General features: G+C 40.7%; 1 protein-coding gene across 1 annotated transcript; it reads right to left on the bottom strand.

The window, feature by feature from the left end:
- Positions 1–146: 146 nt before the first annotated feature.
- LOC139923636 (sodium- and chloride-dependent GABA transporter 2-like) lies at positions 147–26,035 on the bottom strand. Its single transcript, XM_078287640.1, has 14 exons — positions 25,846–26,035; positions 25,606–25,740; positions 25,324–25,464; positions 24,179–24,263; positions 23,956–24,088; positions 23,346–23,480; positions 8,989–9,092; positions 8,773–8,897; positions 4,337–4,449; positions 4,076–4,213; positions 3,658–3,760; positions 2,152–2,252; positions 1,691–1,861; positions 147–329 (listed from the first exon to the last, which is right to left on the bottom strand). The coding sequence occupies exons 1-14, from the start codon at positions 26,033–26,035 to the stop codon at positions 147–149; spliced, it is 1,857 nt and encodes a 618-aa protein (XP_078143766.1).
- Positions 26,036–27,729: the final 1,694 nt, after the last annotated feature.

Raw genomic sequence — 27,729 nt, 5'->3', positions numbered from 1 at the left:
CAGATTCAAATCCAAGATGTCACAAGTACCCAATATGTAGCTATGTCCAGTGTGCCACCAAGACCCCCTAGTGAGTGAATGTTTTCTGAAGAGGCAAGAAAAACTGTCCGTCCTCCTGTTTATGACGCACTGCTTAATGCACCATCTTACGACATTTCAATGTTGTTGTATTCATTCAAAGCCTCAGAACTGGCATCTATGGCTGTTTCAGCCATGTTCAAAACACACTCCTCAGGCTCTGTGAAGGAATGAGGAGTTTCAGGGTGGAGACTCCTATTTGGTGATGCACTGAGCAGGTCTTCTGCTGGAGAGCATAATACTCTGAGTCTCTGTAAGGAGGGAAGGAACCAGAATCCACCGTTAACCCAGCAGACGACACTGCATAAAGTAAAACACAATATGGGCACAATGAAAATCTAACACTCGCACCAATTTGATCCCTTTGACAGTATTAGGTTACAGAGTACAATTCCACTGGAGTTAGCTAGCTCAGTTGCTTTTTGTCAAGAAGAAATGAATACTGGCTAGTTCTCACCCTGCGCTATGTGCTCCGTGCATGTTATATTGTGGTTTCCATGGCAAACAAGGAAAACTCAAACTCAACATTCACTGGACAAACACTAACAGAGGTATTGATGTTTTTCACATTACCGTTCAGATCTTTTGTATAAGCAAGCTCAAAAATATTGGCACTACTTTGGTTGATACCCACAGGGAATTTCTTAGACCACACCTTAATGAGGACACAACAAATCAATAACGTAAGTCAGAGCTTGACCATGCAGTGCCTCGTTGTATGTGATCAGGAGAACTTTGAAATCAATGTTGCACTTGACTGGCAGACAATGAAGCGAGGCCAGTATTGGTGTAATGTGGGTCCTATGAAGTTTTTGTCAAAAGCGCTACACCAAGGCTTTTTCTGGAGCTGGGCTATTGCAGATTGGCTAAGACAAGAGAACAAGGCATTACAATAGGTAAGATGTGATGAGATAAAAGCATGAATGATTCTTTCCAAATCATGAAAAGACAAAGATGATTTGGAAAAAGGAAAACACGGTATATTTTTAGAGGAGGGCATGATATCAAATGCTAGCAGGCCAATATTCTGCCGAATCTGGTTTGGGCCGATGACAAGAATTTTCGTTTTATCAGAGTTAAGCGTGGAGGAAATTTTGTGCCATCCAGTTTTTAATAGCAGATAAAATCACTAATCGGTTAAGATCGTTAGGCTTGAATGATAGATAAAGCTGTACATCATCCACATAGCAATAATAAATAGAATAGGTCGATGAATAGAGCCCTGGGGGACTCCACACATCAGTGGAGCAGATGATGAAATATAATCACCAATAGATAAAATAACTTTTCTATTTGATAGATATGATGCAAATCAATTAAAGATGGATCCAGAAATACCCACCAACAGTCTACACTTTCAAGAAGGACAGCACGATCAACAGTATCAAAGGCTGCACTGTGACTGTGTAGCAGCAAAATGGAGCATTCCCCAGAATCAGCACACATCAAGATGTAATTAGTGAGCCTAACAGCTGTTTCAAACCTGTCTTGTTTACAAAAACTAGATTAAAATTTAATTAAAAAAATGTTTTCCACCACATCCAACAGCTGATTATAACCCACTTTCTGTGCTAATAGCTAATGTGTGTAAGATGTGTAATATGTAGACTACCTGTCTCAGTGTTCCTGAGGTTACAGTGATACTGTAGAGAAACCACAGAGGAACCAGGAGAGCTGAAGAGAGAGCAAGACATATCCCAATGGCGTAGCCCCACCAGGGGTATTGATAGGTGGTGTTGTATTTCAGAGGGGTGAACTTGACCAGAGAGAAAAGCAGTATGCCCTATGAACAAGAAAGAGACAGAGAACATAAATGAAAAGCATTTTTTGTTTACTTACTAATGGAATATGATATGGAAAATGATAAAACATTCAAAGCCATATTGAAAGTGTAATTATGGGCCTGTATCTATACATTCATATTTTCATACATATGTACATATATACAGATCCATAACAACTCATTCCTTTTTTCTTTGAATTCTATATTGTTACAGTACAATGTACAACTTCATTATCTTTCCAGTGTCTTACATAGGCTTAGAGAAATAATTATAAACTACATTTACTTACCGTGCAGAGAGACGGTGTGATGTACTTCCAACAATATTTCATATAAGGCCATGGGCGGTAGCCAATCATGTCCATAACATTAGAATAATAACGGTCAGCACCTTTGAGACAGACATTCATGGTATGTTATACCATATCCTTCAAAGCGTGAACTCATGTACTCTGTTTTCAATAATCTATACTAGCATGTAAGGATGGTGATACAATAGGAAATGTTTGGGCAATGCAGATGGGCAACATTCCAGCAGGCAAGAAAGGGAGTCACATGGTCAAATATCTATTCAAAAGCATCCTGGCAATAAAAAGTTCTGATTAAAGCAACAACATTGAGGCAACTCCTTGGGCACAATCACATTTGCCAAAAAGTAGCCTGGTGTATCATGGTTCAAAACTTCCCTTTACAGGGTCATGTCAATACAAATTAATAACTATTTAATATTTCATAAGAGCCAACTGCATGAATATGATTTAGATTGAGCAAGGATTACTGTGGGGCGGCTGTGGCTCAGGAGGTAGAGCGGGTTGTCCATTAATCTGAAGGTCGGTGGTTCGATCCCCGGCTCCTCCAGTCCGCATGTCGAAGTGTCCTTGGGCAAGATACTGAACCCCAAATTGCTCCCGATGGTTGCGCCAGCACCCTGCGTGGTAGCTTGCCGCCATCAGTGTATGAATGTGTGTGTGAATGTAGGCATTGTTGTAAAGCACTTTGAGTGGTCGGTAGACTAGAAAAGCGCTATATAAATGCAGTCCATTTACTCCCCCTGAAATGACTAAGTTATGAATTCTTTAGCATGGCTTGAATTTAATTTTGTTTTCAAAGTTCTTTGCTTAAGAACTAGACTTACAGGTAGGGAGTTTCCTCAGAACACAGGAATGGACTTGGGCTACCAATGACTATGTTTACATGCACAGAGTAACTCGGCTACTGGCCATACTCCAGTTAAGGTCTTAGGGGCTGTGTCCACAGCGCACCTGTCTTTTAGGCACTAGTGTTTTTTCATTGTTGTTTTCTATGACAAGGTAGCGCTTTCAGCACTCCTGACCCAATACATGGACCTGATCTCTTTTCAGCGCTCAGCGCCATGGGCACCTCGCCTGCTTTCAGAGTTGAAAAAATGTCCGCTTTGGCTGAAAGCTGAATCCAGTTCACTCCTGGCGAACTGGAGGTGCGTAAAGCTCTACAGTGAAGTGATGAAATTTTGAACACAATTAATCGTCATGATGGCAAAAACTAGGAAAATAAGGTCCAGGTTGAAAATAACCAGAACTATCCTCTAATGATGTTGCATAAACATTAATAACATCTGTCATATCTATATTGTAACTGTATTGTAATGCAACTCTCTTGTGAAATGGATCTGGATGCCCACATAAAGGCTATCTGCATCAGAGGCTATCTGTTATTAATGGCCTTGTATTATACTTGATTACTAAATGCATAACTAATGCAGATTTATTATTGCTATGGATGGTAACTGTCTTTGAATAAAACATTCTATAACTCACCATATATCCATCCCATACAAATGGTCTCCAAAATGGCAAAAAACATTAGTGGCATTCCACTGCAAGCATAGTAGTCAAACAGCTGAAATAGATAAACTCCACCCTACAGTACATAAGAGAGAAAGAGAAGAAGATAAAGAAAAAAATAGAGAGTGAAGAGACAGTTCCTTTGAAATAACAAATCTTATCTGGTAAAGTGTATATATCGTATGGAGACATTATTCTGCCTGCATTAGATACTAGTGCCAAAAACACTTGCCATTCCACAACAGGCAAAGCTGTCAAACGGCAAAACACATTTGACAGAGAGACAGGTAGACAGGTAGACAGAGGGAACCATAGACCAAGGGATATGAATACAGATAGAGGTTATTTTTTAACAGTTTTAATTATACAGGATAAACAAATGGATTCCCACCTCAGTGACCATGAACAGGCCGACAAGGAAGCATACAACACAGATGACCAGCAGAAGTAGTTTACGTCGATGACCAGTGAAAAAGAAGGATGGATACATGTCTGATATGGATGTGACCAGGCCTTCCAGATACACAAACTATGGGTAAAAAATGAGTGCTTTTACTTTTCAAATAAAAAAATAACTGAAGGGCTTCAATGGGAATGTGAAATTTACATCCTATGTACATTTATTTAGCACAATTTAATGGTAACACCTTACCTGACTGTCAAGTCCAAGGAAGATAATCATAATGAAGAAGAATGTAGCCCAGAGTTGGGGCAAAGGCATCATGGCTACTGCCCGAGGGTAGGCAATGAATGCCAGGCCAGGGCCTGTAAGTGGTCCATACCAAATGCCAAAATATAGTATGTTAGATTAGACGTTATGGGTCATACTGTACCTATATTGTATACTAATTCCATGTAATCACAAGAGTAATAACATAAAACCTGCTGGGCTTGGGCCCAGAAATGGTGTAGTTAAGACCCTTGATTCTGGCACTATGTACCCCTGCTGGCCCAGGACAGGTCCTGCCAAAATCTTCTCCCTGACTCTGTCATCTAAGCCTTCCTCTTGTCTTAATAAAAAAAATCAACACTAAAGGGAATGGACTGTCTCTCTCCTTTGGTAACACAATTTTTCAGAAATTTTTGCAGGGCTGGTGAGGCTTCATTTTTGAATATCCTTATACCAGAACTGTACAAGGCGAATCCATCTGAAGAGAACTGCAGGAGCAGCACTGAAACCCTTCAAACTTGGAATCTGTCAGGAATCCAGCCGGCTCATCTCTTTGAGCTCTTTCTCTCTATCTTTCTTTTTCTCTCTTGCTCTGTGTTGTCGGTCTTGGTCTTGTTTTCCACTCCCCGTTCCCTCTCTGAACTGGACTGGGACCAGTCTATGCTCCAGTTGTTCATGTCTGCCTACTCACCTTCCTGTCTCCTGCATCACCTGTCTACAACAAGATCTTTTGTCAAGACTTTAAAAAGCTTCAACGTACAAGTCAAACTCAAGTCCCATCTTACCAGAACCCAAATCAAGTCTCAAGTATTCTCTTCATGCAGTCCAAGTCATGTGACTCGATTCCCCACCTCTGCTTGTAACGGACAGACCCATAGAGTTGAGACATGAAGACATGGGCGTGGCCATTTCTCGGTTCCGGAAGCAAAAAAACCCATTCATTTTTCGCATAAACATGGTCACGTGACACGCCATTCAGAGTGTTGTAACAGTTGAATGACCTGAACCGCTACGGCAGGGGTCATCAAATAGATTTCACCTGGGGCCAAATACTCTTTGGGCCAGGCCAAGGGTGGTGTTCTATTTCCAAAACCAAAAAAGAAAGACAATCGGCAAATAAGTAAATAAAGCTGCAAGGTTATGTTGAAATTAAGCATGGTTTATTCTTCTGTCTTAACAAAGCCAAATGGTTGGGACTGGGAGTAAAAAGCCTATCACAGGCAGCGCATGTGTGTCTTTGTGCATCATCTCTGCAGTCTATTCCTTTGTTATTAAATAGCACTGGCTGGCTTTTTGTTCTTGTATTCTCTTATATTGTCAATGTATAGGCTATTATCAATAAAGGATCCTATTACCTGGATGACTGAAAAATTATCTAATGTACTCCATTTTAAATAGTTCCTTCCTTCAAACAAATAACTAACCTGTATATATCTAAAATGCTCCCTTTCTAGTACTTTGTGTCAAAGATAACATAACTTAAAAATATAAACAGTGCTACACTGTTGTTTGTTGCTTGCTTTTGTCTTCAAGGTACAGAAGAATAGAAATGAGGCCCCTTTTACAGAGAAATCTGCTTTTCTGCCCCTCTGCCCTGCTACATCTCTCTGTGCTGTCAGTTTCACCTGTATCTTTACATTGTTAAATTACAGCCTTTGACATTATTATCTACTCTGTTTTACTGCTCAGCAGCTCCTCTGGTCCAGACTGTCCTGCTCCTCCTCAGGAGGAGTCCTTTTCCTTCTCTGAAAATACTTTTCAATATTAATCTGGATTGAGGGAGCAAACATTCAGAGTCAGAGTTAAAAAGTTAATATTAATGTTATCAGTCCACTCAGTGGATACTGACTAGCAGCTATATAGGCTACAGCGTGCTGATCTCGGAAACTCAGCTGTATTCCAAGTAACGTTAACTGTTAGTTCTTCTTTTCGGGAATTCAGCCGGCCGTCTTCTTGGCATGGAAAAAAAAGATCCCTCACGCCCACGTGTGTAATGGGAGGCAAACAGATGGGTTCGGTGAGAGAGCAAGTGAGAGAGCAAGCGAGCGCGCGAGAGAGAGAGACAGTGACCAAGCGACAGAGAGAGAGAGACAGAGAAAGAGAGTGAGAGAAAGAGAGCGAGAGAGAGAGAGCGCAGAGCAAGTAGGTCTGAGCGAATTAGTGCGCCACACGCAGCTCTACAATTAAATTGTGGAAAAAAAAAAACATTGTGTCAGTCAGTGCTGATATTGTGGCGGGCCGCCACAAAGTTGTCTATGTATGGGAAAACCTGGGAACATTTTTATTGTAATTACCTCCGCCAAGGAGGTTATGTTTTCGGTGCCGTTTGTTTGTTTGTTTGTCTGTTTGTTTGTCTGTTAGCAGGATTACGGAAAAACTACTGACCCGATTTTCATGAAACTTCGTGGAAGGGTGTAGCATGGGCCAAGGAAGAACCCATTAAATTTTAGAGTGGATGGAATCAGACTCATTAGGTAAGTTTAATCAACGACTTATCACAACAGGTCAAGGGCGGATATTTCATTTCACTGTTGGGGGGGACAATAAACAGAAAAATTTCTCAAGAGCAATTCCTGAAGGGGACACCAAAGGTGCCGCCAAAAGTACTGTTGTATTAAATGTATATAGAGGTCCATTATGAAACATTTCCATAAGCACTTCATTCCTTTCTTATGAAGATTTTATCAAATTGCCTTTGATATTACTGGGGTCTTTCTACTTGGCGTTTCGGTGCACTGAAAAATGATCGGATGTCTGTTTTTCTTTTCTCTGCCATTTTAACTGACCTGGCTGGCTGACAAATAGACACACACACACACACACACACACACACACACACACACAGCATGCAGGTTATTTACAGTAGTAGGTGAGATGCAACACCCATTAACTGAACTAAAGCTAATATATGCCTAATTAGATTTTGTTTTCCCGAAAAAGCAGATCTCTAATGTTTTGCTGTCAATGTGTAAAAGTCCAGAACGCTATGAAGCCTGCCAGAAACGTACTTATATTTAACATAATGTTTGTTGTAATTATGTTTTTTTTATTAATTAAGTCTTCATTTATTTCCAAAATTATGAACAAAATAACATAGTGGCAGCCATTTTACATGCAGTAAGAAAAAAATAATATACTTAGAACCTAATTACATAGGGTAAGTTAATCTTAAATATTATATTATAGAAATATTACTGTTACCATCTACAAAAGATAAAGTATTTTGGTATGAAATCCCGCATTTTAATTTAACCAACTATCCTGTATAATAAATACATGTCTGGCATTTGTAACAAACCAAACCGCTTGAAAATCGGTCGAAAATTCAGCGAGTTATGATGATTTTAATTGTGGATAGACCTCCTGCCTCCATACACACACATGCATTAGGAGACGCGGCTCGTGCCAACACGCTGACGCACAAGATTCAACCGCGAGGTAACGGAACAAAATGTAGTCTGGTTACAATTGTGAATGTGTTTTATTCTATTGAGTGGTAGAAGTAAAGAAAAATGTCTGACACATCCTTTGTTTTAAGTTAACCTCAGCTACTTACTGGAGGTCTGCCACCACTGACACACTTCCAGAGATCCTCCACACACACTCGTACCGAGGGCTAATGTGTGTGTGTGGGGGTTCGGGGAGGCAGGTAGGCAGTGGACCAAACCACTGTGAGGCGTATGAGAGAGGGACTCAATCTTTCGAAACTTAAAAACGCATTGTTTTGCGTCTATAATTAGCACAAGTGCTTTCAATGCATATTATTATATTATTTAAAATTATATAGTTATGTTTACAATGATATATTGAGGGGGACAACTCTCTGTTAGTCCCAGGAAGGGGGGGTCCGGACCCCCCTGTCCCCCCCGTGATTTCCGCCCCTGCAACAGGTATCAGAGAACTGCCGGTTAGCTCGCTGGTGCGCTACAGCACTACACAGCTGTCATCTCTATAGCAACATCACACTATAAGATTTACATTCGGCAAAAAACATGAATACTAATTCTACAATTCTACCGCTATGTGCTTGACACACCTACCAAATCGATGTTGCGAGTTTGTTGTGCTGTCACCATAGTAACTCCCTCTAAGGATCATGGATACTGTAGTGTTTGGTGCCGTTTTAAACACGGAAGCGTCACTAACGAGGTTGAAACATTTATAACCGAGGATCATTACAGCATCCTTTACTATCATTTTCTGATCTCGGAGACTGAAGGGGTTCTCTGTTGTGTAATATGGCAGCTATCGCTGAAGTTAAAAATCCCAATGGCTGGTCAAAAACTCTTCCGGAACCGAACGTTTCAACTCTATTCAACAGGGCTTGACGTTTCACGTTGACTCCAAAAACAGCATGTATAAGAAACAATGTAATACAGTAAAGCTCATGTAGGCCATAATGTTGCATTATCCAATACCTGATTCAGCCACTTCTGAGATGTCTACACCCAACTCATACGCCATGAAGCCAAGGACAGAGAAGACTGCAAAGCCAGCTACAAAGCTGGTTAAACTATTCAACAGACAGAGGGCAAATGTGTCTCTGTAATTGAAAAAGATTAATATGTATCCCAAGTCATGTGAACAACAGAAAAATAAATAAAGGAGACAGGCAAATATTTATTTTTACTTACTTGTAGCAGTTGTTGTTGTATTTGTTGTAGCTTCCCAAAGATGCCAAACAACCTGTGCATACAGCATAGGAGAATAATATCTGGCTCCCAGCATCCATCCACACCTGAGGGGTATTCCAGAAAGACGGTTTAAGAAATCCTAAACTAAATCCTGAATTCTGACTTGAGTGAGCTAGACACGGCATAGCGGGAATTTTCGGTTCCAGAACAACTAATTCAGATTTCAGTGATCGGGCTTGATCAACTCCAGATAGGTTGAGACTGAACTATGCACATTCACAGTGAATTTATAAAGCCATCCTCAATCGAGGACTGAAAATAGGATTAATCATGTATTCAGAGGCGACAAGCAGAGCAGAGCGTCATATTTCACTCCAGCTGAACAAGAAATATTAATGACAGCTTGTAGTGAATTTCAGCAAAAAAATAAAATAAATACACATCAGCAACACTTGTGAGACTTGGCATGGCAAAAAATTGTAGATAGAGTTAATGCGTGAGTTAACTATCAAGTTTAATGCTTGTTTTAGTCATTCAACATTTAACATACTTCTGTAAACTAATGTTTAATTAATATGAAGGATGCAACATAGGCTATTGCCTGAATTGTACACTCTTAATTATTTTTTTACATTTAATTTAGGTGTAGTCTAATCCAGGCGGCATGAAATGCACTTGGCAACAAATTTAAAAAAAGTATAAGAACATAATTCAAACTCGTAGGAGCTGGCCCTATCTTTGAACAGTGGTAGATAACTGATGGCATGAAGGAGCACATCAGAGCCAACTACTACGCCCAGGACACACGTGCCAACATAAAGGGTAGGTTTATCACATTCATAATTAATATTTATCTCTTATCTCTATCTACAATGTTATACAGAAAGCTTCCAGTAGCGAATAAACGAAGGGCAATGCATAACGTGTGTACAGAGGTCAGGGGGAAATGTGAGGCTGAAGAAGGCTAGATAAATTGACTCTTCTGAAAAACGGTAACGATGATATGCTACAGGTGGGTGTGATAAAATATATCGCAGTCTCTTTCAAAGTAAAGCCCTGCAAATAATTTGAGCTTCCACGTCAACGGGATCTTCAAGACAGGTTTAAAGCCATTTTCCAGAAAAGTTGAACAAACTGACTTGTGTGATGCTTAAATGCTGCAGGCTCAGTTGGGTTTAACTCAAGTAAGCCTCAAGTAAACCTGCCACAGAGCAGGTTAGCTTGAGAACATAAGTTGCCATAGTAACTGATCTAGATTTACTCTGATCTCAGTTTTTGGAACAGAAAATCCCAGATTTCTGTGAATTCTGAGTTAACAGATCTGGATAACTTGCCAATCCTGCTTTCTGGAATACCCCCCTGAAAACAAACAGAAAGTGTTTTTGTTGTTTTATCCCTTGTTTATAGTTTTTGGTTGATCTACCCCTTTTAAATATTGCTGATCATGTTGATTCAACATGTATGATTACTCTGGTTTAGTGGTTCCCAACCAGTGTGCCTTAAACGCCTTAAACGCCTTAACTATGTGTCATGCTCAAATGCAAAGAAAAAAGCCCCAAAATCACTGTAAAAAAAAACTATTACCTGTAACATAAATTTAATAAAAATTACCTTCAAATCAATCTTATTTCCTCACATTTTATGCAATTAACTTCCTGTCAAGGATCCTGTCAAGTCAACTTTAGTTGTGCAGCCCTAATCACTGTTACAGTCACAAAGGGCTTCTCAATGCCCACATTATGAAAACAATAAATGAAAACACCACCCCCCAACCTTAGACCCTCAACTGAGGACAAGGAAAAACTGCACAAAAACCTCACTGGGAAAAAATAAGGATCAAATCCTGTGCTATAGCTGTTTGAAATAGTTATTCTTACTTGTACCTGTACTTACTTGTCTATCCACCTAGGTTTCCCTGTATCCAGATCAGTGTGGAGGGGAGCTATGGAACTGTCAGCCAGCAGTCCAGAAAGCTGAGTTCACCTCAGCTTATCCCTCCCTCCATTCTCTGCATTTCCTTGCTCTCACTGAGAAAACACAGCTACACTTGCTTGCTGCCCTTTCCAAAGCATACACCTTCAGCCACTCACCTAGGCTTTCGGGCCGAGGTGGTGGCACAGGTTTGCTAATTTCCACAAAGTGGAAATTCCTTCTTCCTCACACCGCTCACTTATACATTTCTTCATTTGAATGTCATGCTATCACCCACCCTAACCCGTCAGATGTCATGGAGGAGTTGATGTCGGAGAAAGAGGCAGCTCGGGAGCGGGGATGGGAAAAACGCTCTCTAAACCGTCAAAAAAGGGATGGTCCTTTTCTGACTCATTGGCGTGTGAGTCACGGACCTCCGCCATCGCCACCGAGGAACACAGAGTATGAGAAGCCGCCCGAAAGCTACGTCACCGGCGGAGCACCCACCGCTCAGCCGTTGTCCACAGAAGATTGGACCTGGGAGCGGGGACGTGCACGCGCTCAAGGCGTAGGAGGCTTGGACCAGACAGACGCTGTGACAAATACTGCCAGTGGTAGAGACACTGTTTTTTTTATTTTATGTCTTGATTGGGTGGTGACCTCTACCTATCACAGAACAACCTGCTGGACCCCAATCAGTCAGGATTGAAGCCAGCACACTGGAGTGAGACTGCACACCTCACTGCGTCACAAGCACTCTACTCAAGCAGTCTGCCTCCCTATCCTCGGTCCTCATCCTGCTTGACCTGTCTGCTGCGTTTGATACAGTCAACCACCACCTGCTCCTTGACACAGGTTAAAGAACGCACCTCTGCATGCCTGACTGACATCTCCATGTGGATGTCCTCCCATCACCTCAAGCTCAATCTCGACAAGACTGAGCTGCTCCTCTTCCCTGGGAAATCCTGTCCCCTACAAGATCTCTCCACTACCATTGACAAAAACAAATCTACCCCACCCACCAAAAACCTTGGTGCTATCCTCTACAACCAGCTACGAGTCCCACATTGCAGCCACTACTCAATCCTGCAAATTTGCTCTTTACAATATCCGTCAGATGAGACCCTGCCTCACCAAGGAGTCTGCGCAGCTCCTGGTCCAAGCTCTTGTCATGTCCAGGCTTGACTACTGTAACTCCCGCTTACCCAAACCAGGGTTCGTATCCTGACCAGCCCTCCCCCAACCCAACCCCTTACCCAAACCAGGGTTCGTATCCTGCATATCCCGCAATCACACACTAGTAACACACTTTTTGTTGTTGTTGTTACTGTCTTTATGTTATTATACTTACACTTGCTTATCGACTTAGCATAACTGCTGGTAGAAGGGATGTTCTTACTTTACTTTCTTTGATGAATGTTATGGCACCTTTTGTTTTCATAGCACTCTGAACTATCTGGCTCCTTACTGTATTGATGCTTGAGGAATGTTCACTTATTTTACTGTTGCACTTGTTGTTGCTCTGGATAAGAGTGTTTGCTAAATGCCTAAATTGTAATTGTACCAGGCTCTACCATATGTGACATAGATCGCTTGGTGCACCATGGATTCTCATGTATCACTTTACAGTGCTTTACAGTGCTTTATTTTATTTTTATTTTATTTTATCCTACCGACCCATGCAGAACAATGGCCCAATCCGCCCCTGATAAAAGCTGAGGGCCCGATTCAAACTGCATAAATTTACATGGGTCTTAAGGCCGGTTCATGCATCACATGGAAACGCACGTGATGGAGTGCAGTCAAAATGACATTATTTGCAGCCAAAACAACTGGGCACATTGGAGTCGTGCAAGAGGTTGTTTGAAACAATGCAGACAGCACCTCCATCCAGGACAGGTTATTTTTTCTTGTTGGGGGATGTGGAGAGCTAAATTTTCACACTTTTGCACACTTTTTTTCCAGGCACACAGTCATCATTAGAAGTGCAAGAAGCATAAACTCCAAGGTATACAGAGAACTAGTCTGCAGCTCCCACATATCTAGCCACATAAGAAGCATGAACCAGCCTTCACGCCGATTGAGACACAAACATTTGAGCTGTTCTTATTCAGACTTGGACTATTCGTTGTGCATGTTGAGGATTTTGGGCATACCTCCATTTTGGGCACGATTATATTCAAAACATTGGCTTCTTTGTCATTCCCATTGGTATGGTGGAAGCCTAACCCTAACACTAAGCACTAAACACTGAGTCTGAGATATGCAAGAATACACTGAGTCCAAGTGAAAGAAGCGACTGGTTGAAGATGGGTTCTGATGCAATGCCTTCTTCTTCAAGTATACAATTATATATACAACTCATTTTTCCAATATAGCTATCAAATAAATAGTTTCCTCAAAAATTTCCTGCAAAAAATTAAATGTCACTTCTAACAAAAATCGAACACATTCCACACAGACAAGTAGCCAATATATTATTTGGTGCATCTGCTCTCTTCGTATGTTCCGTTCCATGTTGGTGTTGGTGACGTATATTGTGCGAGACGAGAGATGTAGTTCACTGAGCGGTTACAGGTCGACCGCTAAACCAATGAAATCATCAATGGGCGGGATTACAGGTTCGATCTGTAGCTAACTTCAGCAGCTAGCGATCTGTAGCTAACGCTAGCAGCTAGTGAGCCAGTAGTAATAGCACTGATGTTAACTATGCTTGTCGGTTGTGCATTGTGATGATTTGAATAGTGAGTGAAAAGTAATTTTCTCTCTCTTTCTCTCTCTCTCTCTCTCTCTCTCTCTCTATACACACACACACTTAGTGTGAATTGTATTGTCTGTCATTTGAAAAAATCGGAAAGGTAATAAATATATTTCACCATAAAAACATTTAATTTTAATTGCTGGTGTTATTGACTTTTCTTACATGCAACAGGGTGTTTGAGAATATATATGGTAGGAAGCTAAATTGAATAACTACCACTAAGTAAACAAACCACTACTTCCCTCATTTCCAACACAGACAATGGATTCTCAATTTAGATTACAGGCAATCTGTAGTCCCGCCCTGTTTCCACCTCTAAACCAATGAAATCATCAATGGGCGGGATTACAGGTTCGATCTGTAGCCCCGCCCCGTTCCGCAGGCTGCAGCTAGGTATACTTGATTCTCACTGACCAGAGTAGTTAGCAGATACACACGCAGCTCTCCATTTCTCCTTCTGCTATTGGTACATATATAGTACCAGTATCAGTACGTTTGCCAGAATGTGCCAGTACCAGTACATGTGTAGTCGGCCACAAACACACACTACACATCCACCCGTACACACGTACACACACAGCTAGAATCGCCCTAGCAACCACCCAGTACACCCTAGCAACCACCTAGAAGTGCCCTAGAAGACACCTAGTACACCATAGCAACCACCTAGAAATACAGTACAGTACCAGTATCAGTATGTTTACCAGTATGTGCCAGTACCAGTACATGTGTAGTCGGCCACAAACACACACCCTACACATCGGTACACATCCACCCGCACACACACAGCTAGAATCGCCCTAGCAACTACCTAGTACACCCAAGCAACCACCTAGAAGCGCCCTAGAAGACACCTAGTACACTGTAGCAACTGCCTAGAAACACCCTAGCAACCACCTAGAAACACCCAGCAACCACCTAGAACTCCCTAGCAACCAAGGTGAAACACCCTAGCAACCACCTAGTAACCACCTAGAACACCATAGCAACCACCTAGTACACCCTAGCAACCACTTACAGACACCATAGCAACCACCTAGTACCCCCTAGCAATCAACTTCTACACCCTAACAACCACCTTGACACCCCGTTGCAACCACCTACTACACCCTAGCAACCACTTACAGACACCATAGCAACCACCTAGTACCCCCTAGCAATCAACTTCTACACCCTAACAACCACCTTGACACCCCGTTGCAACCACCTACTACACCCTAGCAACCACCTAGAAGTGCCCTTGCAACCACCTAGAACACCTTAGCAACCACCCAGTACACCCTAGCAACTGCCTACTACACACTAGCAACCACCCAAAAACACCCTAGCAACCACCTACAAACACCCTGGCAACCATTTACTACACCCTAGCAACCACCTAGAAACACCCTAGCAACCACCTGCTACACCCTAGCAACCACTTAGTACACCCTAGTAACCACCTAGAAACACCCTAGCAACCACATAAAACTCCCTAGCAACCAAGTTGAAACACCCTAGCAACCACCTAGAAGCACCCAAGCAACCACCCAGAAACACCCTAACAACCACCTAGAAACACCCTAGCAACCACCTCCTACATCCTAGCAACCACATAGTACACCCTAGCAACCACCTAGAAACACCTTAGCAACCACCTAGAAACACCCTAGCAACCACCTAGACCTCCCTAGCAACCAAGTTTAAACACCCTAGCAACCACCTAGTACACCCTAGCAACCACCCAGTACACCCTAGCAACTGTCTAGAAACATCCTAGCAACCACCTAGAAGCACCCTAGCAACCACCCAGAAACAACCTAGCAACCACCTAGAAACACCCTGCACACCATGGTGCTCTGAGCTAACTGGACCTTTCCTGCTCAGGTTTCTAGCTCTATTCTCATTCCCGCCCACTGTCTTACCAGGAGCAGGCACTGAAGGGTTGGGTCTGGTACTGAAGTAACCTTTTGGGGTGCGGCAGACGGCAAGAAAAGCTTCCCGCCCACTGTCTTACCAGGAGCTGGCACTGAAGGGTTGGGTCTGGTACTGAAGTAACCTTTTGGGGTGCGGCGGGCGGAAAGAAAAGCTTCGACCATTTCAGCTGCTTGTTTTGAAGTTTTGGGGTCACGCTCCTTGATCCACGTGCGCAGATCTGGGTTGAGCACTTTCAAAAACTGCTCCATGATTATGGCATCGCCGATGTCCTCCTTCGTCTTTGCCTTCGGAAGCATCCACAAGTCTTGAAAGCAGGCCTGTAGCTCTTTGGGAGTTTCTTCAGTCCCAACTACACAAGTGCGGAAGCGCAGCCAATAAGTCTCTGGGCTGATCTCGAACTTGCATAAAACAGCAGCGTTAACCTTAACATAGTCCATTGACTCATTGATGTCCATACCAACATAAGCAGCTCATGCCTTGCCAGTGAGAAGAGATGCAATTTGCAGTGCCCACTCCTCCTTTGGCCACTGACACGCATGGGCAATTCGCTCAAAAGTGGTTAGGTCAAGTCAAGTCAAGTTTATTTATATAGCCCTTTATCACAAGCATGTCTCAGAGGACTTTACAGAGAATGTGTCTAGCTAGGTCTAGCTAAACACAATCAGTGGTGAACAAAATTATGTAGGACAAACATAGCAAAAAAGGTAGATTTAGCAAGACAAACAATCTGCCTATTCTACATAGCCTAACCTACCCGGCACCCCAGCCTTAGACCCTAAATGCACACAAGGAAAAACTCCCAGGAAAAACCTTAGTAGGAAAACTTGGAAGAAACATTGGGCGGGCTGAGGCAAATAGGTAGGTCAAGTCAGGTAGTGCTCAATGTCCTCCCCTTCCATGAAGGGCTGCATTTTAGGGCCTTTCCACCCCAGGAACCTCACACCAAGTCCTGCTGCACTTCCTGCTGGAGCTGGGTGAACTGGTGCTTTTTGGTACTGGTACTTTTCCAGCGGTCCTCCTGGCGCCTCCGCTCCTGCTCCCATCTGATGTCCTTGTCAGACTGCTGCTGCATGAGGGCCCTCAACAGGCCTGACAATTCAGAGATGCTCTGTGGTTCCAGGGGTTGACCACCTGTTGCCCCCTGCTGGTCATGATCATCTACGGGTTCCTCTTGCTGAGCCTCCATTGTATGCTGACCACTTCTGCCTTTAGTCATGTTGCTCTTTACCACCCGCTAAAGGCCTGGAGCCACCATTGCCACCACTTGTAAAGGGGTTGCGCAGCCAAACGGTCCAGGAAGTGGTTGGAGGCAGACTCAGGACAAGGTCTTGGAGGCTTAGGGTGCATTTATTTACAGTGTCCGGATTACACGTGTAACATAGGTAAAAAGAAATGAAAATAATAATAATAATAATAACCTTTATTTGTATAGCACCTTTCATACACAACATGCAGCTCCAAATGCTTTACATCAATAAAAGGCAGATAAAAGACAGATAAAAAGATAAAATTCATATAAAAGAACAAGCAAAATGCATTGCATTAAAATAATCAAATCAAGTAGAATAGAAAGATAAAAGAACACAACAAATACCCCCACTTTTAGATGCACATTGTGAGTGAACCCATATGTTTTTCTTTAATTTTCTTTTCCCCTGTCCTTCCTGATTCTACTCTTGATCCGATATTTACGTCAGATCTCACTGCCTAAGGCAGACGACAATCATAGATTCTCCTCTTGGTCAAAAACCTCACCATCCACAGATGGATGAGAATCATACAGGGTAAAGCTCTGTCCCCCCCACATATAGTGTTCACTCGTGCAAGTAAGCATTACCCGGACAAGACCAATGAAAATTTGTACTTGCCCATGTCAGCTCTGTTGGAATCCTGAACAGAAACAGTTAAAATGAAGGCTATTTAAAAGCTAAGCTGAAAAGATAAGTTTTTAGCAGTTGTTTGAAAATGCTTACAGAGCCCACCTCTCTAATATTCTTTGGGAGGGTGTTCCACAGTTTAGGAGCATAGTTAAAAAAGGCTGCATCCCCAATCTTCTTTTGAGTGGGGTTTTGTACTTCTAACAAACCAGCAGTAGAAGACCTGAGGGCTCTTGATGGAATGTAGAACAGCAGGGATTCTGTAATGTAGGCCGGTCCTAAGCCATTAAGAGCTTTGTATACAAGTAAAAGAACTTTAAAATCAATTCTAAAGGACACTGGGAGCCAGTGCAATGTAGCTAAAACCGGAGTGATATGCTCTCGCTTCCTTGTTTTTGTTAAAAGTCTAGCTGCAGAGTTTAGGATAAGCTGAAGCCTCTCAATAGACTTTTTTGGGAGGCCGGTAAAAAGGGCGTTGCAGTAGTCCAGTCTACTTGTAACAAACACGTGAGTTAGCTTTTCAGCATCTTTCTGGGTTAGGAAGGGCCACACCTTGGCAATATTTCTAAGATGAAAGAATGCTGTTCTGGTCACCTTGTTTATATGGGAATTAAAACTTAGATCAGAATCTAAGATAACACCCAGGCTTGTTACTTCTGATTTGATTGAGGGATTCAGGTTCCCAAGTCTTGTGGAGAGTTCTTCTCTTTTGGCTTTGGGGCCGACCAAAAGTATTTCTGTCTTATCTTCATTCAGTTTTAAGAAATTTGTGTTCATCCAATCATTGATAGCCAATAGACAAGTAGTGAGGGAGCTTAAGGCATCTGCATGATTTGGCTCTACAGAAATGTATAGTTGTGTATCATCAGCATAGCTATGGAAATGGACATTATGTTCTCTGATAATATCACCTAATGGAAGCATGTACAGTGAGAAAAGCAGGGGACCAAGACAGCTTCCTTGTGCAACACCAGAAGTTAGATCATGTTTCTCTGATACATGATCTCCAAGACAGATGAAAAATTTCCTCCCTGTAATGTACGTTCTGAGCCAGTTTAGGACACATTCAGAGAGACCAACCGACAATCTATGAGAATATTGTGGTCGATGGTGTCAAATGCTGCACTCAAGTCCAAAAGAACCAGAACTGAGACCCTGTTGGCATTAGTGCTAATTCGCAAATCATTGACTATTTTGGTGAGAGCAGTTTCTGTGCTGTGGTTGGCTCTGAAACCTGATTGAAACTTCTCCAGAATGTTGTTTTCATTTAAAAAGTTGTTAATTTGGTTAGAAACCACTTTTTCAAGTACCTTACTTAAAAAAGGAAGGTTTGATATGGGCCTGTAGTTACTTAGGACCCCACAGTCCAATGTGATTTCTTCAACAGTGGCTTCTTCAACAGCGGTTTCACAACAGCGGTTTTAAAGGCATCAGGAAAAACCCCAGTCTCAAGTGATGTATTAATGATTTTCAGAGCAGAGTTTGAAACACTATTGAAAACCCTCTTAAAAAATGTAGTGGGGACAGGGTCAAGAGAGCAGGTGGAAGATTTACTCTCTATTACAATCTTATTAAGTTCTGCAACAGAAATATTAGAAAATGCCCTCATGGATGTTTGACTTTTATAAGGTTGGTTATTGAAATTACCAGCACCTGAAGCGATACTAGCCCTGATAGTTGTGATTTTGTTTTTTAAAAAGTTAGCAAATTCCTCACATTTTGCATCAGAGGCTTGGCTTAAAATGTCAGAGACAGGGGCAGGATTCAGCAGTTGGTCACCCTGAGAACCATTGCTCTAACTGAAGGAAAGAAGAATGGTTGAGGGTAGTTTGTGCTTTTGTTTAGTTATTTGCACTTTGCTTATTTATTTAGTTTTAAAACATTCATTGTTCTCCACAAATAGTTGTGTGCACTTTGTTTATTCAAATTTTTTTTTTCATGTTTGCACATTCAATTTATGATAATAAAAAAAATATTTTTGTTATTTGCCTTTAAAAACTGTCCTGTGTTTTAACATGCATGTGATTAAGTAATTAACAGTGGAACGCAAAAAAAACTTTAAAAAAAAAAAAGAAAAAGCTTTACTCATTTATACATAAATGAATGAAGCCAATTTTTTTCCCTTTGCTTGCTACATACATGCTTCAGTTGGGAATCAAACCCAGGTCTCTCAGGTGGCAGGTAGAAATTCTACCACTCACCTTACAATGATTGCTAACCTTTGGCAAATAATTTAGTGGTCATGAAAATGTATTCAGATTTAGCCTATTGATGATGCATTCACCTCATAAATCATGACACACTGCTCTCCCCTACATGAAAGTACATAAGCCGCTTTTAATAATAAAAAGTATCGGTATCGGTATCGATATCGGCGATTCTGGCCCTGTATTACTTGGTATCGGATCAAAACCAAATTTTGCGGTATCGCCCACCCCTACAAACTAGCCCCCACGTTGTTTTGCAGTACGTGTATATACTAGGCATTACGGTAAGAGCGTGTAAGAACTGTTTTCAAAATAAAAGCAACGTTCCGGTGAACGTGATAGGACATAAACGTGATTTCACATACATTCAACCAATCAGTCAGTCTGTCTGTCAATAATGAATGAATAAATAAATAAAAAAATAAATAACATACATACATACATACATACATGGTCTGAGTGACACTCTGAGGTGACCACCTCAGAGTGAAAAAACAAAGGAAACAAGACTAGGTCAAAACCTAGTATATGGCTGGACCGTGTCCGTCTCCTCTCTCCGCCGCTGTCCTCTCCACCGCGCCCACGGCCCGCATTGATCCTCCCGATCCAAGCCCCGGACCCCCGGAGAAATCTCGGCCGGATCGGCGCCCAGGTTCAGTTAGCTTCAGTTAGCTTCAGCTTACATGCAAACAACGTTGGATACCGGTAAACTCCTGGTGCCTGTTTGTAACTGTAGTTTGTAGTAACGTACAAGTGCCACAAGATGGCTCGGCCGGCGGAAGACTCTGGAGCATGCCGTCGTCGATTACCGTAATTATCCCTAACCCTAACAAAAAACGTCTACCTAAGGTACCCCAACAGAAGCAGATCAGAAAACAAGGAGGCTTCGTACTAAAATATGAGCAAATATACTTATCAAACAGAGGGAATTAGAAATAAAGGCCTGTCTCTAATATAAGCCTGCTTCCAATAAAGGCCTGGTACCCTCTGCAGTTGAGGTAAATAAAGGCCCAGGCCAATATTAGAGGAAATATGGTATCTCATTTATGACATTTTAGAGGGCTTTCATTTTGAAATTCCACATCAGACTGTCCTGAGATGGTCTGAGTGACAGTCTGATGTGGTCTGCTATCATTCTGAAGTGAAATTGGTCTGTGGAAACAGGAAGTTTCCTTTTAATTCTAATCTGAATTTAGAGGGAACACAGTTTATATATGACATTTTAGAGGGCTTTAATTTTGAAATTCCACATCAGAATGTCCTGAGATGGTCTGAGTGACACCCTGAGGTGGTCTGCTATCATTCTGAAGTGAAATTGGTCTGTGGAAACAGGAAGTTTCTCAATGACACTCTGAGGTGGTGTACTGTCATTTTGAAGTCAGATTGGTCTTTGGAAATTTATTCTTTATTTTGTTAGTTGTTTTTTTAAATTATTATTATTCATTTTATTTATTATTTAATACTTATTAATTTTGTTTTATTTATTTATGTATTTATGTATGTATGTATGTATGTATGTATGTATGTTATTTATTTATTTATTTATTTATTTATTTATGTATTCATTCATTATTGACAGACAGACTGACTGATTTGTTGAATGTATGTGAAATCACGTTCACGTCCTATCACGTTCACCGGAATGTTGCTTTTATTTTGAAATCAGTTCTTACATGCTCTTACCGTAATGCCTAGTATATACGCGCACCGCAAAACAACTTGGGGGCTAGTTTGACCGTGTTTTTCGAAGTGGAGGCTGGCTTGACCACAGTCCTCCCTCGCTGTTTGAAAGCGGCGCTCTCAAACAGCTCTCAAAAAAGTCTCATAATGGCAGAATCGATGAAGCGAGCGAGTAAACTTGTTCAAGTAGTAAACTTGCGACCTACCTCTTCACTTGTCATTGTGGGACATGTAACCTTCAGCGGGAGAAAAATCTGGCAAAACGAGACTGGTAACCGGCGACATTTCTCCGTATGTACGTTTATTTTAGCCATTAGCCTCAGTAGTTTTGCTGTGTGTGTTTACAAATGTGTTGTGGTTTCTGTCACCCTCTAGTGGTCGGAAAATCACTTAGTGTAGCTTTAAATGGAGTTTCCACTGACATAGGGATGATTAGTTAATGGTTTAATGTGTAATGTTTCTGCTTTACTGAAGCATAATATGACTACTATAACAGAAGGGGTTGCTAAATGTTAGTGAGTGAAACAAAGTAAACACGTCATGGCGCACGCGCGCAGGAAATTTTTGCATTCAAAAACACAGGAGCGAACCAATGCTGTCTTTGTTGTTGTTTGAAGGCCCTCCTACTACTCCAGTACCCTCCTACACCCATGACACCCTCCCCCAACAGACTTTTCTGGCAGACCTTCAGCTATGCAGCTATCTTGAGTAGCTAACCAATAGCAACAATAAGTAGCATGTAAATAACAGTTATGCCATTACTGAATATGTTAGCTAACATCTAAAAAATGTTTTCCTAAAATTCCTCATAGTAGACGTTAACGCTAACACCAACTACCACGGCTGCATTAGCATTGTAGCTAACCCTAACCCATCCCGCTGGCTTTTGTGAGTTGTATTCTACAATGGCGGACACAGCATTTTATCCCAAGCATCATACAGTATTGTAAGTGTTTATGTGTACAAACAGTTCTATCACAAGCACCCTACAGTGAGTGTTTACGTGATCAATAAGCACACGCTTGTTTGTTGTCTGATGTCATTAAAAGTGCAGCAGCAGTAAAATTGACTGAAATTGAGTGAAGTTGCAAATTCTGACCAGAGTAGCCGCTGACATGCCAAGTTCCAAGTTATCACATAGAGCTTTAAAGAGTGTGTAAACACACTCTTTTTTTTTTTTATATATATATTTTTTATTTAGCACAAAAGAGTAATTCAAACAAAATATCCATAATGTATACCAATATCATAAAGAGCATGTGCAAGGAAGACCAAAGAAACCCAGAGGGGCTTATGGAGTATCTCCCACATAATTACAATATAGTGTAATGAAACCCAAAAAAGAGTTTAGAAAGAACAAAACAATATAAACAAATCAATAGGTAAAGTAATACTGTTAAATAAATAGGGGGAAAAGTAGAAAATAAGTAAAAGAATATTAAAAGAAACAAAAAAGAAAAGGAAAAGCAAAGGAATAAAGAGAGAAAACAACAAAAAAAAGGAAAGGATTAGTTAACATAAAGTAATTAATTATACCAAAAAAGAGACAGCAGTATAATCACCTCAATAAACATGATGATTGTGAAATAAATACTGTTTGACAGCTTTTTTAAACAGATTGGGTGTGAGATCAAAGAAATGAGGGGGGAGTTGATTGAAAACTTTGGCTCCTCTAAAATGAAGACTAAACTGAGACATGGATGTTTGAGTAAGAGGCAACAAAAGTTGTCTCTTACATCTTGTACTGTAACTATGATTTTCCTGACTTCTTCTGAAGAAGCTATTGAACGTAGAGGGAAGCTGATGATAAATTGCTCTTTCCAGCAGGTTTGTGCCTAGTGCACAATTTTGAAAGACGGGATGGGAGCAAGAGCGAATAGTTGTGTGTCTGTAATAATGGATCAACCATCTCTACTTGGAGCCGTCAACATTTCTGATGGCAAAGCATTTGACATTGCCAAAGGCAAAACACCTGTCTTGATATCACTCATGCTTTAGCCTCACCTGAGGATCTGCAAGGCGGCCTGGATCAGGATAGAGGTAAAATCGAATGCCATCTGTAGCTCCTGGTAATGTCAGACCACGGATCAGCAATGCTATTATCATCACATAGGGAAAAGTAGCCGTGAAATAGACGACCTGAGAGAGGACCAACAATATATAATGGTCAAATTTTACTTCAAGACAATACTACAATACTTATTGCTTTTTGTAACAGTTTAAATGTAATATATGTAATAAATATCTGTGTATAATTACATTTATATTACATTTGCAATTATATTTATGTAGCTGAAACTTATGGAGGACCAGAACTGTCATTTTAAGAAATGAATGAATGTATATATAAATTATATATTTATATATATATATATATATATATATATATATATATGTATTCAAACACATGTATAACAGATATACAAGTATTTAGATATAAAAGTTATATGCAATTATATATAATTTACAACAAAGCTTGATTAAGATGAAACCAAATGTACAAGTTAGTGTAATGATCAAGTGTAATGGTGATAGGATCATATTGCAACCAAACTTGTACGGAGTTAAATTACAACCAAGTTGGCAATTACAAGTAGGCAAGGTATGAGCTCACCTTCCCTGAAGACTTGACTCCCTTCCAGATACAGAAGTAGCAGACGATCCAGCTCAGTAGAAGACACCCAGCCAGGTCCCAGCGGATACTACCCATCTCCTCGATTCCTCCAGACACACCCAAGATTCTTCTCCTGAACACAGAAATGTCTGTTTAGGAACATTTTCCTTTCTCAATTGGGTAAAACAATTTCTTCATTCATAGAGTTCTTGTAAATACGTACTGCCAGAATTCTTTAGCTGAAGATGTTGCATTCCCCAAAATGTGGCCATTTGATGAATGATTCTGACCATAATCAGAGCACTCCTCTTGTAGTGGGAGAGTAAGAATAACAAGTAAGAATGGCATTTTGCTAACATGCTGGTGAAAAGATGATGAAAGGAATAGTTCACCCAAAAAATGACAATTCAGTCATTATCTATGCGAGTTGAAACTCTGGTAGTTAGGTAGTTAGGGACTGATCTTTAGAGTTCCAAAAAGAGCAGAAAAAGAACAGAAAATATCCATAAAATGACTCCATACAGCTCTTGAAGCATAATCCAAGTCTCCTGAAGCCAACAATCGCACAGTGAGTGGAAAAGATCGATATTGACGCCATTATTTAGAGCAAATCTTCACTACAGCCGAAAAACGTTAGAAAAATGTTGCGCGTGTGCAGTGAATCTCCTCCACTTCCTTGTTTACACTCCTAATGACTTCAGTTTTTTTTGGAGAACGCTGCTACGAAGTTGTGCTGGAAAGCTCCGGAATGCATTTATGGACTAACACAGTGGTTCTCAAACTTTTTCACGTCAAGGACCCCTAAACTGACACAAATTAGACCACGGACCCCCATTTGATAAGATTTTGTCCCAGGGTCCCCCATCTGATAAGATTTTTGCTTTTAGATGTTTTATTACAGAAAGTGTATGAAACCCATGGCCAAAATAGTCATACATTCTGTCATTGTGTTACTTATGGATGGAATTATAGTGAAAATAAATGATTCCCCTTTTTGCTGGGGACCCCCTGGAACCCCTCAAGGACCCCTGGGGGTCCCCGGACCCCACTTTGAGAACCACTGGACTAACAAACTTCACCAGAGTTTCAACTCGCATGGGGGTGAGTAGATAATGACTGAATTGTTGGGTGAATTGACTGAATTTTTGGGTGAACTATTCCTTTAAGAGACAAGGCAGTTAAACATTTGTTCTGATACGATTAGCTCAAATGGTCTCATTTGGTTTGTAAGGATAAAAAACAGACTCAAAAATTACCTTTCAAACTAAAGGGAAAGGAAATTAAGTGCATATCAAATATGAATTTCACAATGCAGCTTCCCAAATTTTAGGAATAGTAACACAGTAACGACATACTGTATATGTTTACCTGTGTTCCAGCTGTTGTTGCAGTTGGCCCAGGGGAGTTCAGTGTTGAAAGAGGAGAACAGGTAGAGGAAGGCCCAAGCCAGTATGACGATATAATACATCACAGTGTAGAGCATAATCATTTGATTGCCGTAGCCTAAACCTATTGACAACAATATGTCATTATCTGCAAATATACGTAGATGCTAAATGATATCAGGTATACACACTAGAGATTTATCACATGCAAGTATTGCATATACTGTATTCTATTGTATTGAAGGTTCAGTTGAGCTAGCAGTACCTTCAAATAAAGGACAAATTTTCCTCCAACATGTGATTCCACCCTGACCGGTTAACTGTCCCAAAGATATCGCCAAAAAGAAGAGGGGGATTCCACAGGTAAACAGGAACAGAACATAGGGGACAAGGAAAACTCCTTATGGGAAGAAGAATTTTGTAAAAAAAAAAAAAAATTGTCAGGGGCAAATTAAAGCAGCATTTAGTGCACATGCACTTTTATGCCTTAAAATCATGCTCTCACCTCCTCCATTTTTGAAGCACAGATAGGGAAATCTCCAAACATTGCCGAGACCAATGATTTCTCCAACTATTGCTAAAATGAATTCCGTTTTGTTGGCCCACTGGCCTCTCATCTGAGGCTCTGATGGTGGATGATCTTGATCATTGTCATCTTTCATCAACTTCATCTCTGGCTTGCTTGCTGGCTCCATTGGGTCAACTGTTGAGATGTTGTATTAAAACAGTAATGGAGTGAGTGATGAGAAGTATAGTTCTTTTTTATCTGTTCTTTGTTTTTTCTTTTTTTTGTGCTTGTTTTTTTATTATTGCATTTCAAAAAGGAGTATATAATGTACAAAACATTAATGAGAAGATACAGCACTACAGTACATGATGGGCGGGGGTAGGAAGAGAAGGGGGAGGGGGGAAGTAAACAGATACACTAAAAAGTAAACAGGTACACTAAAAAAGATAGATTGAAATAAAAAAAATAATAAGAAAGAAAAAAAAACATATATACATATACTGTACATACATACACACACGTACACATATACATTAGGGATGTGCATCTCCATCACTGAGGCCGATGCGATACGCATCTCGATGCATTGCCAACGATCCGATACATTAAAGATACATATGAAGCAACTTCATATGTATCTGTATCTATATGTATATGCCAAACATTTGATTTATAGGTATTCTTCGGTGGATTGTGTACCTCTTCCTCCTCCATGTTGATCTCTAATGTGACACGCCTCGGCCTCCGTAGTAGCCTCTGACCTCTGACGTCGGCCACTGATAGCAGTGGAGATGAGAGAGCGCACTTGAGAAACAGTTTAGAAAGGAGGAATCAATCTACATATCAAATTATTGGTAACAAATTATTGGTCACATTTCTAAATAATAAAGGCATAGGGCCTCTACTAATAATTATATATAAATAAATCGGATTTTACCGATGCATCGCGAGTTCATCCCAAATTGTATCCGGTGCACACTTTTTTAATCGGGGCAATCGCATCATGAACTTTTATGCCGGTGCACCAATGCGAATCGGTGAGTCTTACCATCCCTAATATACATACATACACATATAAACACATATGATAATAATGATACTAATACTAAAAGAAAAAGGAGTATAATTATTAAGACGAAATATAAGACACATGCATACACATCCATATGCGCATAGGGCCGGTACCAATACATCCTCAGGCCTTCTGCTGATACATTCCGATAGAGAATATATAATCAGTGAAACATCGACAAAATGTTATTACAATATCAGAGAACAAAAAAAAACAACTTTGTTTGCTCCATCCCAACACCGGAGAATATTAGGAAGACAATAACGTCTGTGTGAAATTGAGAGCATCTGACCCCATTGACTTTAGCTGTTGATCTTTCCATTAAGCAAATTTCATTCAAAAGAAATAAAAAAATTAAATTTAATTTAAAAAATTGGTAGATCAACCCTGATGAAGGCAGCCTAGCTGCTGAAACGTCGGTTTTGTTAATGTCTCAGTAAATTAAATTATTGCATCGGAGCTACGAGTGTGCGGCTACTTTCACCATTTTTATTAAAAAGAAATAGCCATGTTTTGTTCAGTGAAATTGTAGGATCAAACAAGCTTTTAAGGATAGTTTTTTTTAGCACCCGTTGATGCGGCCAAAACAATACGTTTATCCTGAAAAGACAGATGAGCACCTGGGCTAATACCAAAAAATAAAAGGAGAGGGCATTTTGAAAGGCCTATTCTTAATATTCTCTGTAAAATATCTGTCACATATTTCTAAAGTTCATTAATTGAAGCACAGTACCAAAGCATGTGCATGAAATTCCCTTCTGCAGAACATAAAGGCTTTGGGCATTAGCCAGATTCCTTTTTTATCTGTT

This window comes from Centroberyx gerrardi, chromosome 13, assembly GCF_048128805.1.
Source record: "Centroberyx gerrardi isolate f3 chromosome 13, fCenGer3.hap1.cur.20231027, whole genome shotgun sequence".
NCBI lineage: Eukaryota > Metazoa > Chordata > Actinopteri > Beryciformes > Berycidae > Centroberyx > Centroberyx gerrardi.
This window is presented reverse-complemented; position numbering and strand designations above follow the sequence as displayed.

Coding starts and splice junctions, on each gene's coding strand:
- LOC139923636 (XM_078287640.1), bottom strand. CDS start 26,035: ATGGAGCCAGCAAGCAAGCCAGAGATGAAGTTGATGAAAGATGACAAT. Junction 24,264..25,323: donor CAACAACAGCTGGAACACAG/GTAAACATATAC, acceptor TCCCACTACAAG/AGGAGTGCTCTGATTATGGT. Junction 1,862..2,151: donor TCACACCGTCTCTCTGCACG/GTAAGTAAATGT, acceptor TCTTGTTCATAG/GGCATACTGCTTTTCTCTCT.